Raw genomic sequence first — 17,408 nt, forward strand, 5'->3', positions numbered from 1 at the left:
CGCCACTTTTAGAGCAACGCCGCGCTGACAAAATAGCGCAATAAACGAGCAGCTTTGAGGTTTTAAAATTAATTAAACTGGCTGTCAGATTCCCAAAGCTGCCGCCGCGCGCGTTTCTCCTTTCACTCATCCCGCATTTTCCTTATGTGCCCCCGCTCGCATCTTGTTGTTGTGCTTAATGCACATTCCGTGTATGTGTGTTTAATTAAGGCTGCGAGCTGCCACTTCAGCCCTTTGAAATAATATTGGAATTCCATCACGTGCTTATAATGCGAGGATAGTTATATTATATGTCGGGAGTGATTCATGGAATTATTATTATTAGCCAGGTTTTTGCAGAAATAACGACTGTTCTTTACAGTGGGTGTCTCAAAGTTAAAAATGACTTGACTTTTATTCAAACATCTGCATCCAATTTCAACTAGGGAGTTGATATTTTTGTGCAAATCCATAAGTCAAGACACCATCAGGATGGAATAAATATAACATTTGTATTTTTGATATATTTAATTTACATAAGTGGTTTGCTTGCCATTTACAATACTCGTGTGTGTTAATTACATTTAATAACGTTTGTCCATTTATTTAAGCCTATAACCATAATTCTCATTTACATTTCCATCAAAGTTAGAGTTTACACAGCAATTAATGCTTTATAGTTTGGCATTTGAGTATCACAATGAATTAAAACATAAACAGAGTGCTTACATTTATAAATACCCTTTACAGTGTGATTAACGAGATCAACAACAAAATCATTCCACACAATTTGTGGCTACCGGAATTTTTACTGGAACACACTGACTTAGAAAGAGTCCCATTTGCTTGAACATTTAGACTCTCAGAGCATTTAATTTTGCACAGCTGCTAATTGTGACAAATTTGATATGCGACTAGTTCCGTTTCCTTATCTTTTTCAGAAAGTCTCATTTGGAATCGAAGGGGCCGAGGTGGTCCACGCCGCCGCCGGGATTGACGAATCCGTTTCCCGAGATGCCGCCGCCGTCGTTGCCGTTCTGAAGGCGCCGCTGCTGGTCGGGGGGCAGGGAGTCCCCGTGGAGGGGCGGCAGAGGGGGCCCACCGCCGAGAGGGCCGCCGGGCAGGTTTATGCCTGGGTGTAGGCGGGACTGCGCGGACGAGCCGTTGACCACGGAGGCCGCGCCTGGGGGCTGGAAAAGAAACTAACATGAGACTCGAGCGATGTCAAAACTTTGTTTTCAAACAAACGAAAGTTTTGAATCTTTTACTAGATACAGTTTTTGATTTTTTTTCGCAAATTAAGTCGAGGTAATTTTTAATTTTAAATATATTACACTGAAATATTTTAAAAGGACCAAATAAGGTGGGGATAATGTTATTTTTTAATAAAAATAGCTATCTTAAAAACATCGACTGTTTGGATTACACCAATTTGTGTAATCTCTAATTGTGCGTTCTTATTGCAATTCCACTTTTTTCACGCTTTTCCAGTCAGAATCGGTACCTTCAGTGGTCCCTTTTGAATAGCAATATGAGCTTTTTTTGCTTTTTATCCATGTCCGAGGACCGGGAAGGTAAGGTGGTTGTAATCAAGCCTCACCCCAGGGGGTTAGTTTTGGATAATTATCAAATTTCGCTTAATTTGACCGTCATTGGTGTCGCTCCCTGTGTTTTCTGCCCCGAGAAAATTAAATCTTTAGTCAATTTTAGGATTAACTTGCTTCCTTCAGCTCTATATGACCTAACTGAAGCTTCGGGCTTCATTCGGCATGATTTTTCCAACTCGTGCCCAAATTATCAGCCGAAAAAAGCTACAATTCTATTAAACAAAACCTGGCACACCGTGTATTTATTAGAATTAAGAATCTCTTTATTAGTGCGTTGTGTTGATTTAAAATAAAATTTTATTAGATCCAACTTAATTACTCAAAGCATGTCTGTGTCGTAAGGAATGTTTGCCAACGTTTTCTGCGAATTAAAAGAGAAAGCGTGACGTTGGCAGTGAGAGGGTGCAGCAGTCTTGTATAAAGGGGGTGATCAGGGGGTTGGAGGCTCACATAAACACATAACAAGCGCGCAGGCGGCGCGGTTCCCAAGACATATCAGCGGCAGACAAATGAACACAGCAGTCAGCAACTCAGGTACTTTTGCACGTAATGAGCAACACGCGGCCTGGTTCTCACCTCATTTGTTCTCTGCGGGCACCACGCGATTAACCCCCCACCCGCCCCTAGCGAGCTGACGAGAGAGGGTGGGCTGCCGAGAGCAGCGGTGGCGGCAGCAGCAAAAATCCGGCAGCGGATTACTTGTCATTCACTGGCAAAAATAATGTTTTGGCGTATGATGCAAATTTAATGAAAAGTATCCTCTCGTGACTCGCGAAAAACGGCCCAGCGAAATAATTGCATGTCTGAATTTTCTCGCAAACGTGTGTTGTTAAAGTAGATTGCGAACAATTTTAATTTAAATGCTGCCATCGGATCATTCAATTTGATTAGAATGCTCTGGGTTCACATGAAAATTACATATTCTGTTAGAGCAGAAATAAAGTGACCTCCTTTATGAGAAATCACCAGAAAAATTGTCTGCTTTCATTGTTATCAATTTATAAATTGCTTTTAATTCATTTAAACTTATTTATAAACACGGCAGGGTCGTAATTTTATTTAAATTGGTTTTTGGAGTGGAACCAACTCGTTTTTAAATACAGATAATAGATGATGACTCGATGATAGTTTTTAATGAAAATAAAATAATGTAGATACCACTAGTTATTTTATAATATTGAAGCTCAAATCAGGGTAAAAGTAAATTGGATTCTTGCCAAAGCAGTTTATGCCTTATTCTGATTTGTTGATGGAAATAAAATCTCTGAGAGAAAAATAGAGCTAGCGTTTCACCCGCGACTCCTCTTTAATTTTTATGATTGCCCTTTTGGGGCCTTGAATACGTAATTGGGCTATCTAATCTGCATTCCTTCATCCAGATATCATACACGGGAAGGGTGGAAGTTGATGAATGGCCGCATTTTTATGGAGCACTCAATCTTATTGTTCAAGCAGCGGTGGCTGCGTTTTCGTGGATTGATTTACTAGCAAGTGCACAGCTTTATGACCCAGTCAGCGTTCGCCGCGCCGCTTGAAAGTCACAAATACATATCATTCAGACTGCGGGAATTAATTTGGTGCGCGATATAATGAAAATCGTCGGCTGCATCCCTGTCTCACACACACACGCACGTCTCAGGTAGCTGAGCTGGGAAAGGGAGCTGCATGAATAGTAATTTGTGTGCTCGCGCATCATTCATAAAGCTAGCTAGTTTCGTCAGTGACAAAGAGTATGTTTAATTAGCACGAGGGAGAAAATTAATTACTCCTTTACGGATTAGGTGTTGCGAGACAGTTCGGTCTAGAATGGAAAAGGTGGCGTGAGATATTGCAATTAAGGTGGGATTAGTGCGCGCTGCGCGTGTATGGCTGTTGACACACAAACTACGGCGAAGTGCTGCATGAAGAGGCCGGGGAATTAGAATCTCTCCCGCGTCAGCCGCTTATTATTACCCTGCTCTCCGCCGACGCTCCACTTGCCGTGTTTAATTATGGCAATCGAAATTAGAAACTTTGTGAGATGACAACAGATGCAGAGACGATCAACGTTATTGTATTGCGATGACAGTTGCAGTCGCAACTGGGCTTATCCCTGCGACTATAACGTTAAATGTGTCCAAATTATCTTCTGAATTGATCCAACACGCTTATATTACTTCTGCCATTCAATCTCGAAAATCTCACTGCTTTAATTATCGATCCAATCAGTGTAATCAAATCAGGAATTTATAGGGAAGGATACGTATTTTTTTTAATTTAATGATTTCGATAGAAACTGCATCTTGAGAGGCTTTATATTTCGGATTTTATTAAAAGTTTCCTCATTTTCTTATAAGGTTAACAAAATTTATCGTATCTTCAGGGGCTATAAACTTTCGGAGCTTTAATTTAATATAGCAGTTTATAAATTTGTTAGTTTAACTGCCAAAGTCCTCTTATTAGACAAAGATCAAGTCAACTTGAGAATTGCAATCAATCAGTCCAATTAGTAAAATATTTTGAATCTAAAATATTTCAATAAGGTTTATTTTAATTTAAGTTGGGAAATGATTGATTATAACATTTCAAACAAAGTTTATTAGTAAGTATACTTAAGGTTAAAAAATGACAAGTTTTATACTAAAATCTGAATTATTTGAAAAAATAACATTTTACAAATTGTTAAAATACTATTATATTTTTGAAAAACGGTAATTTAACTCTGAATTTTTGTTTTCATTAAATATCGAATGCGAGAATAAAATGAATACGACTCCTTGACATAAAATACACTACCGTTTTCTTTTGCTCTTCGAGCAAGGAGATATATTTAGATTAATAAATAGTGTTTGATCTGAAAATCGAGTAAACCGGCAGAAAAGTATAGTTCTCGCGATTATATGTGAGAGTTCCGGTCGTTTTTAAGGAATTCAAATGCCCTCAAACGAGACGGTTTTTGACGGCTTCAGATGTGGCTTTGAACTCTCAAAAAAATATGATTTGTGCCCATGCTTGTTCCCTAAACGTCAATGGGAGGCATTTTAAATTAATCAATCGCCCCTAGCCCGACGGGTATATTCGAAATATCGGTGTTGAGAGCGCGATAAAAGTTACAGCACAAAAACTTTCGGAATAACATTGTAGGCATTAAATCAACCATCGGCAGCCAGTGAAGCTAATCAAGTATTAATCATACAACAAATCCATTGGTATTACTAACTATACAATTTTTTTTGGTTTTGTTGAATTTTCGACTATCAAACTCACCTGTTAAAATATCTGCTAATGAAATGTGAGCATATTATTTAAAAGTGGTGTTATGTCACGAAAGAAAAATACGAAATTGCAGTTTGTTCAAATGAAAATGAGAAGAATTATTATATGCAATCTAACTTTTGATATGGTTTCGTCAGCTCGCTTGCATGGATGAATCAACGTGTGCTAATGATAATATGGTTTAACCGGGTTTAACGGAGGAAAACACAATAATATGCTGATGAATGCATATGGATGGATGGATTTGTATTTGTGTGCGTCAGGTGGCTTGTGTTAAACGATTATCAATGCCCACTCAGCAATGCTGACACTGGCCAAACAAACGCGTACACGCCTCGAATTGCGCGATACAGCACATTAGCCTGCTATTTATCTTTGCGCCGCTGGGGATGTATACCTACGCTGTTTGAACCCACCTCCGTCGCATTAGTGCTGCTCTAGGCACACTCGTCGGCCACACACACACACTCGGTCTCTAGCCGCGTATCTATTTTATTACGCTGCTGATGCATCCTAAACAAACTGCACACCCAGCAGGCACGAATGCTTATTAACGACGCGGCGATTATGCAGGGAATTATTGAGTCTCTTTGCTGCTGAATAACGAATTTCGCAATTCTCTGCGTTTTCACCCTTGGGCCCGGCTTTGAAACCCGCGCGTGTTTCCTCGCGTGTTTTCGATTAAATTACGTGTACATACATATGTGTGTTTGTCGAATTAGAGCAGTTGTTGCGGTTGGTTTAAACGCTAATTAGACACTCACAGGTAACTGGCTGGTCTGGCGCTTCAGGTGAGCCAAAGTAGGGGGGTTGTATGCCATGTTGGCGAACACGAGCCTCTCCTCATAGTCGTACTCACACAAAATTTTATTCTCACACAAGTAGAATCTGTCGCCGACGCAAAATCTGAAACAAATGAGGATTTCATTTTTAAAAATATTTATTATACCGACATCAATTTGAGTATTATTACTATTGACATGTAGAATGAGGAAAATTGTAACTAGATTTTAGTATGTTAAACGTCCAGCAAATTCAGAAGAAAATTATCGACTGGTCCTTATTATCAAACACGTAGACGATTAAATTTAAAGGATATGCACACTGCGGAAAATTTTCACGATCTTCTGGGTGGCTTTAATGAGAGAAATCTAATTTGATACACATTTTTTCGCCAAAATTCATACTATTGGCTATGAATGAATGTAACTCACTATCGGAGTTTCTTTTGCGTGTGTTTAAACCTTGGCTTTACACTTGAACCCACATTTAAACGTTGGGCGAGAGACATGAATGCCTGCGGCTAACGTTGTTGTCCTTACCATAGAAAAGAAGACGGAACTTAAAGTAGAGCTTTACAGTCCAACAATTAAGGACATGTTGTATTGTTGACTATGTATTGCAAGTAGTTCGTTTGAGTTTATTGTTCGTGAAATTTAGCAATAGCTTATCTCTATGTGGTGAGCAATAATTAAACCAGGGACAAAGAACAGTTTAATTTCAGATTTTTCCAAATTTTCGAAATATTAAAAGGGTTGTCAATGATGTTTCGCTTTATTTCGACCCCTCTCGTAGCAATATATTCAATGGTTAGCGAATTTAAAGAAAAAGTTCCCTAAATAACGGAAAAATCTTGTTTTTCATAATTTTTAGATATTATTCCTAGTAAAGGTAAAAAGGATTTTTTTTTGCAAATTTTCTGTAAAGCTTTAAATTAATTTTCTTTTGGCAATAAATATTAATTAATGAAAATTTTCTCTATACCGTGTGAAATATTTGGATTAGCGTATTTGCTTATAACCACAAATATTTGCAGATACAAAAATGCCTCGCCTTCTCCAGAAAAAAGGCAAATAAAGCTAGCAGGAAAGTTTCAAAATTAAATCCCCGCTAAATTTGTCCTGTATTCTGCATTTTAACTTAAAGTTTTGTTGAGCTCCAACAATTTACTTCTCCAACGGAGCCATAAAATCGTTTTGAGAAAATTTCCCTCAATTAGATCATCCTAAAAAAACAGTGTGAATTTTTTAGAGCCACCACTTGGGTAGCAAAATATGCTAATGACCGCCTATAAAGAGGCACTGACATTTAAAAGACACTGCGCGCCGTTATATTAATAGGGCCGAGATTACGGACAGCTCGTAAAAAGATGGCGAGTGCGGCGCTGCAAATATCAAACGGGCTTAGCGGGAGAGAACGGCCCAGTGCGCCCCATAAGAAGCAGCAGAAGAAGAAAAACTTTCTCCAAGACTCTTTTTACGGCGTATTGTATCAAATAATAAAAAGCAGCCCTGCGCCGCTATAATTACCTCCTTGCCGCCCTTCGCGCACTGTCTATTACATTCCGGGGGGCACTTAAACTAACTACTTTCAGTGCAATTTGTAAGACACTTAGCGCCAGACATAACAAGAGGAAAACTCTCTCCCGTCGCCACTACCGCACCGCGCCTCGAGGCGAATGTGCAAATTTTTTAAATTATTTATGCCACGCAGCCGAGCAAGCTGTGTAATTATCTGCAAAAAGCGGCAGTTATGTTTGCGCCCGTTACGATGGTAATTGAACTTTCGGACGATTTGCATAATGCAGAAATTCGGCGGGGGACAAGTTTTATGCTATCATCTTCGAAAGAAGCACGCAGTAATTGCCAAACTTTTAACTTATTTAGTAGCGCTCTGAGGAGGAGGAGGTGCAGGAAGAGCAGGAGGGTAATGATTTTTAATTAACTAAATTAGACCGGCAGTTTTGGCAGACGCTTGTTCCCCGCCGCGACAAGTGCCGTTAGTATCGCGCCCGGTGCATATATACCAGCAGCTGTAACTGATTATCATTTCATTGTCTTTGCCACTGTCTGTAGCTGGCATTTAGGAGGCAGGTATCTCATCCGCCTGCTGCGATATACATTTATGCAATACCGGCCGTATCCGCCGAGGAGCTTCACCGACATTGTCTGCGTGTCGCGACAGTATCTGGTTATGCGATAGTTTTGACATTTGCAACAAAGGGAGAATTTAGCCAGAAATATAATCCGCTCGCTTTGCTTATAATTGACAATGGCGGCATTAATGTCAATGTCAGAATGCGTTTGAAAGCGATTAAATTTGCACTTTTGACGTTTCGAAAATCAGTCCTAACTCCTAACATAATCCTAATCGCACGTATATCTCAAACAACTTTTGTCACATTTTGTTCATTTTCGTGAAGTGCAAAAATTTCAATTGATGAAAATAAATAATAATTTAGTTTGTTCACAAGCATAGAATTTTTATCTATAACCTTGTTGGGGTCGAATGAGTATTTTCATGAAGACAAATTATTTTAAAAAGGTTTGACGCTGCAAAAGCCCGGAAAATGCTTGTTGCTAACGCCTCAGGATTCAGTTGAGGCCAAAATGGACCAGCTTAAATTTTTTTAGAATAGCGGCTGCAAAGTTAGCATGATTTTCAAATGGTGAGGACTGTCTACCTACTTGAAATACTATATTTTATTTCACATCAACGAGATTCCCTAAAAGGTTTCATACGCTGTTGGACAGATCTAGGAATCTGCCAAGAAAATGTGGTCAATAAGCGCTGTGGAAAGGGCCTTTTTGATTATTGCAAAGTGTAGAACAAATTGTTTTATGATTTGCTCAACGAAATGCTCGTTACAGTTTTTAGCAGAATTTGTTTTTATAAAAACTTTAACTATGCTGCAGAACCATGAATAAAATTTGATGTCCTGAAAGTGATTAATTTTAGCTGTTAAATTGACCACTTTCGTCAAAATAAATCAAGACTGTCAACCTTTAGGCCAAAAAAGATGACCGAAACCCCTTTGCCTATCTATATTTAAATCATAAAAGAAAAAATGATAATATTTTTTTAGAAATTGTTGCAAACATCATTGCTCTGAAAAATCACGTTTCAAATTGTCAGAGAAGCTGGCATAGAAAAAATAGTATCTTGCTCTTTGACTCAAAGTTCATCTACATGCAATTTAGCGAGCCATCCAAGCAGAGCATTTTGTACTTGACAAACAGATGAGCGAACGTCCCGCGGCCACCGTTTCAGAAACCAACTGACGAGCCGCCGGCGCCACGCTGTTTGTCTTTTGCAGAAAGCCGGCCACAGAGACTTGGCGAACTGCTTTGATGGTTTCCGTTTGGCAAATAATACACATATTCGAGCCATCAGTGCTCCTGGCGCTCCTGCGGATAATCCTCTCCCCCAGTGTCCCTCACAGTCAGTGGCATTGTTTCTCGATATATCCACGTCCAACATACAACCTGGTAATTTCATTTGTCTCCCAACATGCAAAACATATTATATGGCTTCTCCATCGCAGAACCATTTGGCCAGAGAAATGAGGACGTTCGAATGAGTTAATTATTAATTGCAGTGGGACAATTGAAAATTATTTGATCAATAAAAAATTTGTTCTACAATTTTCAATACAGAAAAAATTCAATTAAAGCTAATTAAAATTAAAGATGATCTGTTCACGCAGTGGATGAGAGAGAAAACCAATGAGACGAGAAGCATTTTTGAGACGGCGAGAAAGGCAACCCAAGGCGCTGTCAGACTGGCTAAAGACCGCTGGTTTTGGAATCTCGGCCGTGGACCACAAGGGGCAGCTGTGTTCTGGAAATTCATTCATTCTAAATCAAAAGTGCCGATTAACACGACTACTTTTTCAGCTGACGGCCGTATTTTCAGTGAGCCTGCAGCCGTCGCTAGCCAATTTCTCGCCACTTTCAAGCAGAACTTCTCGGCAGCAGGCACTGATTTTCCGTTCGTGCGCCGCGCGCCCGTCCAAAACGAGAAGCTGAGCAAGCTGCACATCACGGCGAGCGAGGTCAGTGCCTTGCTGCACGTCCTGGACGCCAAAAGTTCCGCAGGACCAGACGGCATCCCTGCAGTGCTGCTCAAAAACTGCGCCGAGACGATCTGCCCCAGCCTCGCCCACATTTTCAACCTTTCGCTGCGGACACGTGACTTGCCGGCCGACTGGAAGTGTGCAGCGGTGACGCCGATCCCAAAAGAAGGTAACAAAAATGATTTCAATAATTACCGCCCTATCAGCGTCACCTCGCTCGTCGGCAAACTCCTGGAGAAGCACGTCCGCAACCAGCTTGCAGCCTTCTTCGAGAGGAAAAATTCCCTGCCAGACTGCCAGCATGGCTTCCGCGAGCGGCGCTCGTGTACGACAATGCTGCTGAAAACACTGGACAACTGGACTGTGGCCCTCGACAGCAACAGCGGGCAACACGTGCACGCAGTTTTCCTCGACTGGGCGAAAGCTTTCGACAGGGTTCCCCATCAGCGGCTACTGTCCAAGCTTCAACACCACGGCGTCGACGGAGAGGTCCTCGGGTGGTTGAAAAACTTCCTCGTGGGCCGCAGCCAATTCGTGTATTTCGGCGGTGCACGCAGTGAACCGTGCGAGGTCACGAGTGGCGTCATCCAGGGCAGTGTGCTGGGGCCGCTGCTCTTCAACATCTACGTGTCCGACCTGCCTGCAGCCCTGAAAACCAACCTGGTTCAGTACGCCGACGACTGCACCGTGTTCAGGGTGGTGAGCTGCCAAGACGACGTCGACGAACTGCAGGACGACCTCGCCCTCGTCGACATCTGGTGCACCAACAACGGCATGCAGCTGAACGCCAAGAAATGCGTCGCGATGGACGTCTCGCGAGCGCGCCAGCCGTGGACGCCCCAGTACACGATCGGCGGCGTGGCGCTCGACTACGTCTGCACGCAGCGCCTCCTTGGCGTCCACATCTCTAGAGATCTGCGCTGGAACCACCATGTCGACGTCCAGCGTAAGAAAGCAAATCGCACTCTTGGATTCGCGGCCCGCAATTTGCGTGGCTGCACGCAAAGAATGAAAAGAATGGCGTACCTGACTCTCGTGAAGCCCAAGTTGTTTTATGGGACTCCGGCATGGCACCCCTGGACTAAGGCAAACATCGGGAAGATGGCTAGAACCCAAAATAAAGCCCTCCACTTCATTTATGGTCGCCACGTCCCGCCGCCGCAAAACCAGAAAATGCTGTCCGTCCCAGCCCAGCTGATGTTCAACGACCTGCTTTTCTTCAAGAAGAGTCTTTGCGGCCTCACAGATTACGACGCAATGGCGCGCATCACCGAGGGCCGAGTGCATCGCGGCGACGACCCGCAGCATCCGCGGCTGCAACAGCCACCAGCGCGCACCGAACTCGGCCAGTGTGTGTTTGATTTTCGAGTCATCGCCTTTTGGAATGCTACACCACCTGCATTGAAAGACTGTTCGGCGGCACAGTTTCCTTCCAAGTGTAAGGCGTTTGTGAGTGCTTTCTAGTGCAGCTTAATTAACCTCCTTTCAAGGCCCATTCCGGCTCTTCCCTCCTGGGTAGAGTTTTAGCGAGATGTTTGCCAGGAATGGTGCCTTTTCTCACTATGTACTTCCTATTTTTAATTTTTGACAAATTGTTTTTTAACATGTATGTACATCTTTTGGTGAGAATAAACAAGCAATAAAATTTTCTCCGAAATTTACAGCGCTTGATTACATTTTCTTGGCAGATTTCGATTCCCCTTGTCGAGATATGTCCAACTGCGTTTGAAATCTTTTAAGCACACTCTTTGTTTTAAAATACAAGCAGATTTCAAGTATGGAGACAGTCCTCACCATTTTAAAAGCATGCTGACTCTGCAGCCACTCTTTTCTCAAAAATTTATTTTGGTCAATTTTGGCTTCAACTGAATTCTTACGGATGAGTTCATGAATTGGCAACAAGTATTTTTCAGGATTGTGCAGTATCAATCCTGTTTAAATTCATTACATTTAAGTCAGTTTCATCCGGTATGCAAATAAATCATGAAGAATTTCATATTATCAATACCCGCACCTTTAAAAATTTCCCTGGAGCACTCATTTAAAAAAATGTATAATGATATTTGAAGAGTACGTGCCATCATTTCATTACAGCCATTAGCATTTGCTTGCAACAGCCATTTAATTGCAGAAATGTAAAATCAAAAGGAATATGAAAATAAATGGGCGAAATTCCAGCGCTGAAATTCCTCAGTACGCGCCGCCTGTTTCGCTGATTGCAATGACGAGCGGTGGAATTTAATTTTTGCCGTGATTTTTTCCACCAGAGGAATTCCTTCCGCACGAACGCACGCGGAAAAATAAAACAAAGCGCAAATAATCTGCAGCAGCTGTAGATTTATTCATTGTGAGTGAGGACGAACGTAGCTGGCGAGCAGCAAAACAAACAGCGCAAAGGGCCATCATCATCATTTTTGTCTATAAATTACATTTCAAACCATATTTTTTAATTATTTTGGCGCGCGCTCTCGCCGTCAGTGACAATGTTTTATGATTGTGGTAATTTTTACGTGACTCCACATACAGCACGAGGCTATTCAAATGTTTATCATGACTGATGATGAATGCTGCTATCTCTCTTTCGCTCTCTGCTCCCGTTGTGTATATGCATGTGCTCAAATGCATCTCCGCACGGCCAGCTTTTCATTAGCATCGCACCCCCCTCATCAAACGCGCTACGTGAGACTGGAATTCCAGTCAAAAACAGTTCTGGGGAGTCATATTAGCGTTGGAAAATTTAAAAAACTGATTATCTTTTTGAAAGTATGCAGTGAAATCATATTTGCAATACAAATCAAATATCTAGACATTTGTTTTAAATCCTTGATTTTCTACCTGGTTATGTTTATTTTGGTTTCTGAATTATTGCTTTAATTGGTTATTTAAAAAAGCACTAAAAAGTGTTAGATATGCAACCGTGAGCAACAGACTGGTCGCGCGGGTTGCCAGACCTCCGATGGCTCGGAATTCAGTCCCTCGCTGTCATCGTCCATTGTGTTTGTTCGTGTTTCTGTCTGAATTTCCACAGCAAATAATATGATCATTTTACTATATCAATAGACAGGATTCCCCATTTGGTGGATCAGCGTCGTTAATGCGGCGCCTGTCATTGCATATTCATTTAACACTCATCTAGTTAGCAGTGGGTGCAGTTAAATGTCCAAATCAATACATTGGCCGGCTGCAGATTGATTCGGACCATCCCCTAACAGAAAGTATCCGGAAAAATATGTTTTCGGTGCTGCTAGATTTTCACGCGAAAAGTTTGGCTGCTTAATATCAGGAAGCTTTTCGGCGGAGAGTGTTTTTTGGCGCTGCGTTTATTTTTTTTTATCTGGCAGCCTTCAAGTTGTTCCACTCTCGGAAGAGAGCGGCGAAAAACATTTCACTTTAACAAAGTTTGGCACTATCAGCAGTAAAGTAGTAGTTTTATTTGTTATCAGGAGGGCCCTTCGTCTTTTTCCCCGCCGTAATTTACCTGACATGTAACTTTATAGACACGCTTATCAGCAGAGTACTTAGAGTGCGATGCTGCAACGCTTAGTGGTCGATTAGCGCTTAACTGCTGATATCGCAGACGCGCGTCGGCTCCATTTATCGCGTACGCGTTCTATAGAGGCCGATCCATCAAAAACGTACGTGGATAAATCACCCGCAGTGTGAGTTGCGATTGATTTTTCTGCTCAACACAAATGCACATGTGTTCCTTCATTTGAAAAGCACACAAATTCTGAAAGACCGAAAATTTATTCTCCATTTTCTTACATTATTAAGCAGAGAAACATTATTTAATTTCGCCTTTATGCCTTATTTGTTTAGTGGCTCTCTTTCTGTGCTTTTAGTTCTCAAGTAGAAGTAGGAAACGGTAAATCAGCCCCTGTTTCTGCATTCCCTTGTACCATTTGCCAATAAAGCCAAAAAATAACATCCGAAATTTGCATAATTTTACAATCTGTAGCATATCAAACTTTTACAAGTAAAGTAAAAGCCAGGCAATAAAAAATAAGCGAGCAATGAACTCAACTCGTGTATTTTTCCTTTTCTTTTTATATTACGCGCGTCATTCGGCATGAACTGCCTTTTTATTCGGCGGGGAAAAGAGCAAACTTTTATGGTATTCCCCTTCTTTATCTGCACCACAAAACGATTAACCCAAACCGCAGCCGCGCACTCAGATTGAAATACATTATTTCGGCAAAAGTGCCGTCTACGCAGAAACAGGGGTCCAGGGTCCAGGACAACAAAGGCAGCCAGTCGGTCGTTGCGTTGAAAAGCGAGCCCCTCAAGTCGTTAGTCGGCGGCCAAACGTATGAATTAAAACGGCTCCGCCGATCAGACCCATTACATTTTGAATGGGTTCGTGTGTGTATGTGTGCTCGCCCGCGTCAGGCCATTATTATCATTATTATTGCAGCTCTTGGTGTGCGCTTTTCGTGCGCCGTGTTTGCAGTGGCAATTGCGAAATTACCTCCATTTGAATAACGACTTGGCCAATTCGCTTTTATTTCTCTCGTTCTGTTTACACGGCGCGCTAGAGCGCAATTACTGGAGTGATCTTTTGTCGTCGTTGTGACCGGCCAAATTGCCCCCGATTAATTAATTCTGCAATCAATTCGAGTGCTGGATTATTTATTTCAATTGAGTTCGGTGTATGCCAGCGAAACGTGTTTCGTCCATTATATTGAAGTTGTTTTGTTCCATCGGCAGAGTGAAATTGCATTTCGAGTTTTATTTGAAATTCCATTCATCGGACGTGCAGTTCAAATTGAATGTTACACAACTTCACTTCCATTGCGGATCAATTTTTGAACGTTAGAGGCAGATGGTTTATCCTCCTATATAGGACCTCCACTTCATGTTTTCCTTTCAAATTATTGGTCAAAAAGATAGGTTTAGATTTTATGACTTTTGAAATTTGTAGTAGTTTTTTTTTGGAAAATGATTATTTTTTCTGTCTTCAGATAGTAAAAGGATCGTTCCCAAATATCTGGAAATTGTTTTTCAGATATTTAATTAACAAAACAAAACGGATCCAACACCCGAGCGCCCGCCTATTGGATTTCTACTGTGAATACTGGAGGTCACGGGTTTGTCATTCAGGGTTAATATAGTCCCCCTTTACTGGTGTCTGGTGCAGCAGAGCATTTTTAATCTGTCATATCCCGACAATTACTCACCTAAAATACTATTTTAAATATCATCATTAAATCAGATGTTGAAAAATAACGCAAAAGAGTCAGATTTTTATTTTGTACACTTAAAATTATACAATAATCTCAGCCACAAAATATTTTAGCGGTGGCCGGTTACTTCATCTCAGCTGAATTTCAACCAATTGGTGATTTTACATTATTGCCATTGCTATCGGCTGACATCTGGCCAGTTTAACATGGCTAATTTAAAAACTATTTTTCCCTCTCGCAATTTTAAATTTGGTCATTATTTTGATGGCAGCTGGCTTAGCTGGTCAGGTGCTGTTTAGTTAGCCAAATTCACAGTGGTTGGTGGCTGACCCAAATTTTACCAGCAGTTGGGGTCTGGCTGAGACCTACCTGATCGAAATTAACAATTGTATAAATATGTCCCAGCATTTCATAATTTTTTAACTGAATTTTTCCTTTTTTTTGGCTCTGTTGAGTATTGATTAAATAGCCAAAACTAAAAATAAAATTGACGTAGGAGTCCCATGATTTTGAAATTATTTAATCAGTATTACGCACTGTACACATGATTCTTAATTATAAATCAACGGGATAGAATTTGTTAGCCGATTGAGTTGAGAATCGTTGGTTTGGAAATATCATGTGCCTGGAAACTGAAGAGCCGAAGAGGGTATATTCATCATCTTTCTCAAGTCCTCAAGTAAATCCATGGATGCAGCGGGAACCGAACTCGCACACATGCCTGCCCGAAAATGGATAATAGATGAAGCTGAGAGCAGTGCGTATCTGTCAGTGCGGTTGGCAGACACACATTAAATGTTTGATTAGCAGCCTTTTTTGATTGACACGAGCCGCCCAAGGCGTCTCACAAGCAAGTTTCCGTCGAGCTAATATAGCTATTGGGCACGGGAGCGAGCGAGCGAACGAGCACAGCTCTCTGTATGAAACATTCACGCCATGTCAGCCTTTTCTGCGAAGCCTGTCTTACTTTGTACCACCAGCATACAAGTTTCGGGACGCCCTAATTGCGCTATCATGTTCCCTCCTTCAACAGTCAAACACTTGCTCGATGCGCGTATGTTCCGCACTCTCTGCGCGCCGACCTAACGCAGAAACTTGCACTCGGCTAATCAAATAATAATTCACGGGTGCAGCAAAGAAAAGGCCCAAAATTTCTAGAGAATTCAAAGGAAGACGAAAAGCAGTTAACTTGTGTCGGATTCAAAATTCTCTGCAGCTTATGAGTTTTGTTATTGAGGTAAAGGGCCGAAACATCCGCTGCACAGTGCGAAAACGTGATGTTTGATTTTCCCTCATACTATATAGGCCTGTGAAATGTAGACGATCGACCATTTTTTCTGAGCTGCAAATCATTGTGGGACAATCAAATGAGCACAAATCGTGCAATTTTAAGCCATTTAACCAAATTTAAAACCGTCTAAATTCGCCAAAACCATATAACACCGTCTAAAACTCGTCAATTTTGAGTTTGTTAATTAATATTTTTCTTCACATATTTTACCGAAGCGTAAATACATAAAAATTAAGCAATATCATTGCTCATTTCAATCATTTCCATTTAATAAGGGTCTATCACATAAATTAGACAACATTCGCGTGCCTCTTAAGTAATTTAGAGACATAATTTCATATTATTTTTCATAATGTTTTTAGCTAGCCATCCAGTGCAAATTTTCCACACAGATTAGAACCCTATTTAGTTTTTTTTCTCAAATTTTTAATATTTTTGGTTACTGTTTCACTCTCCATGTTGGATGTGGAGGAGAGGTCATGTAAATTTTAGTGGGCTTGGCCGAATTAGACTTGCTACAAATTCAAAAATCCGGGAAAACGCGTCCGCAGCAGATGTAGTGGCCAAAGCCGTGCCTAATCCGCGCCTGGCAATTAGGCAGCACGCAACGCAATCAGACGGGTGGGCTGAGCTTAAACTCAGGTGTTGGTCCATAATGCGGCTCGGGGGATTGCTTGCCGGCAGAATTTGCCGAGAGATGATGAAGTTAGCAAAGTTAATACACACAAGGCGCTGCAAAAGATTATCAGACTATGTGATTAATGAAGGAGTTACCCTAATCCCCACGCAATTAAAGTTAACTTAAGGTCTAATATATCATTCGGGATATAAAGCGGCGCAGCCCCTTGACTAACTCGAGCTAATTCTTGTGTCATTACACAAGCCCACTACTTATTGTTATGCATTGCCTTTCCGCACGTGTTTTGTAATTTACAATTGTGTGTTTGCCGGAGTTTGGCGTGTATACTCGACGGCCATTGTGCTAAAGCGCCTTCTGGGACCCCAAGCAGCCCGGCTTTATGCCCGATGTGGGAAAATCGCAGGCAAACTTCTGCTCGCGGCCAAATTGTTATAAATTTCAACCGCATGAATTATTCACGCCAACTAAATTAGCCAGAGAATCGTTTTGTTTTGGCTCCGTTTCAGCTGCGAATGCCCCTCTCCTTTCGCCGTTTAATTACTCTCAAAGAGCAGCGGAAGGAAAACTTGGAGATGTTCTCGAATTCAAGCAAGTTCGC

The 17,408-nt window shown here is 41.3% G+C and overlaps 1 protein-coding gene across 1 annotated transcript in view; it reads right to left on the minus strand.

Annotated features, from left to right (window-relative positions):
* Positions 1–297: 297 nt before the first annotated feature.
* Positions 298–17,408, minus strand: part of LOC135936947 (LIM domain only protein 3-like) — an 85,807-nt gene continuing 68,696 nt past the window's right edge. The window contains exons 6-7 of the mRNA XM_065479965.1: positions 5,606–5,747; positions 298–1,169 (exon numbers count right to left, since the gene is read on the minus strand). Of these exons, the coding sequence (XP_065336037.1) occupies positions 927–1,169; positions 5,606–5,747 (385 nt within the window). The 3' untranslated portion in view covers positions 298–926. The remainder of the gene's footprint in view (positions 1,170–5,605; positions 5,748–17,408) is intronic.

The sequence above is a fragment of the Cloeon dipterum genome, chromosome 2 (assembly GCF_949628265.1).
Source record: "Cloeon dipterum chromosome 2, ieCloDipt1.1, whole genome shotgun sequence".
Taxonomy (NCBI): Eukaryota; Metazoa; Arthropoda; class Insecta; order Ephemeroptera; family Baetidae; genus Cloeon; species Cloeon dipterum.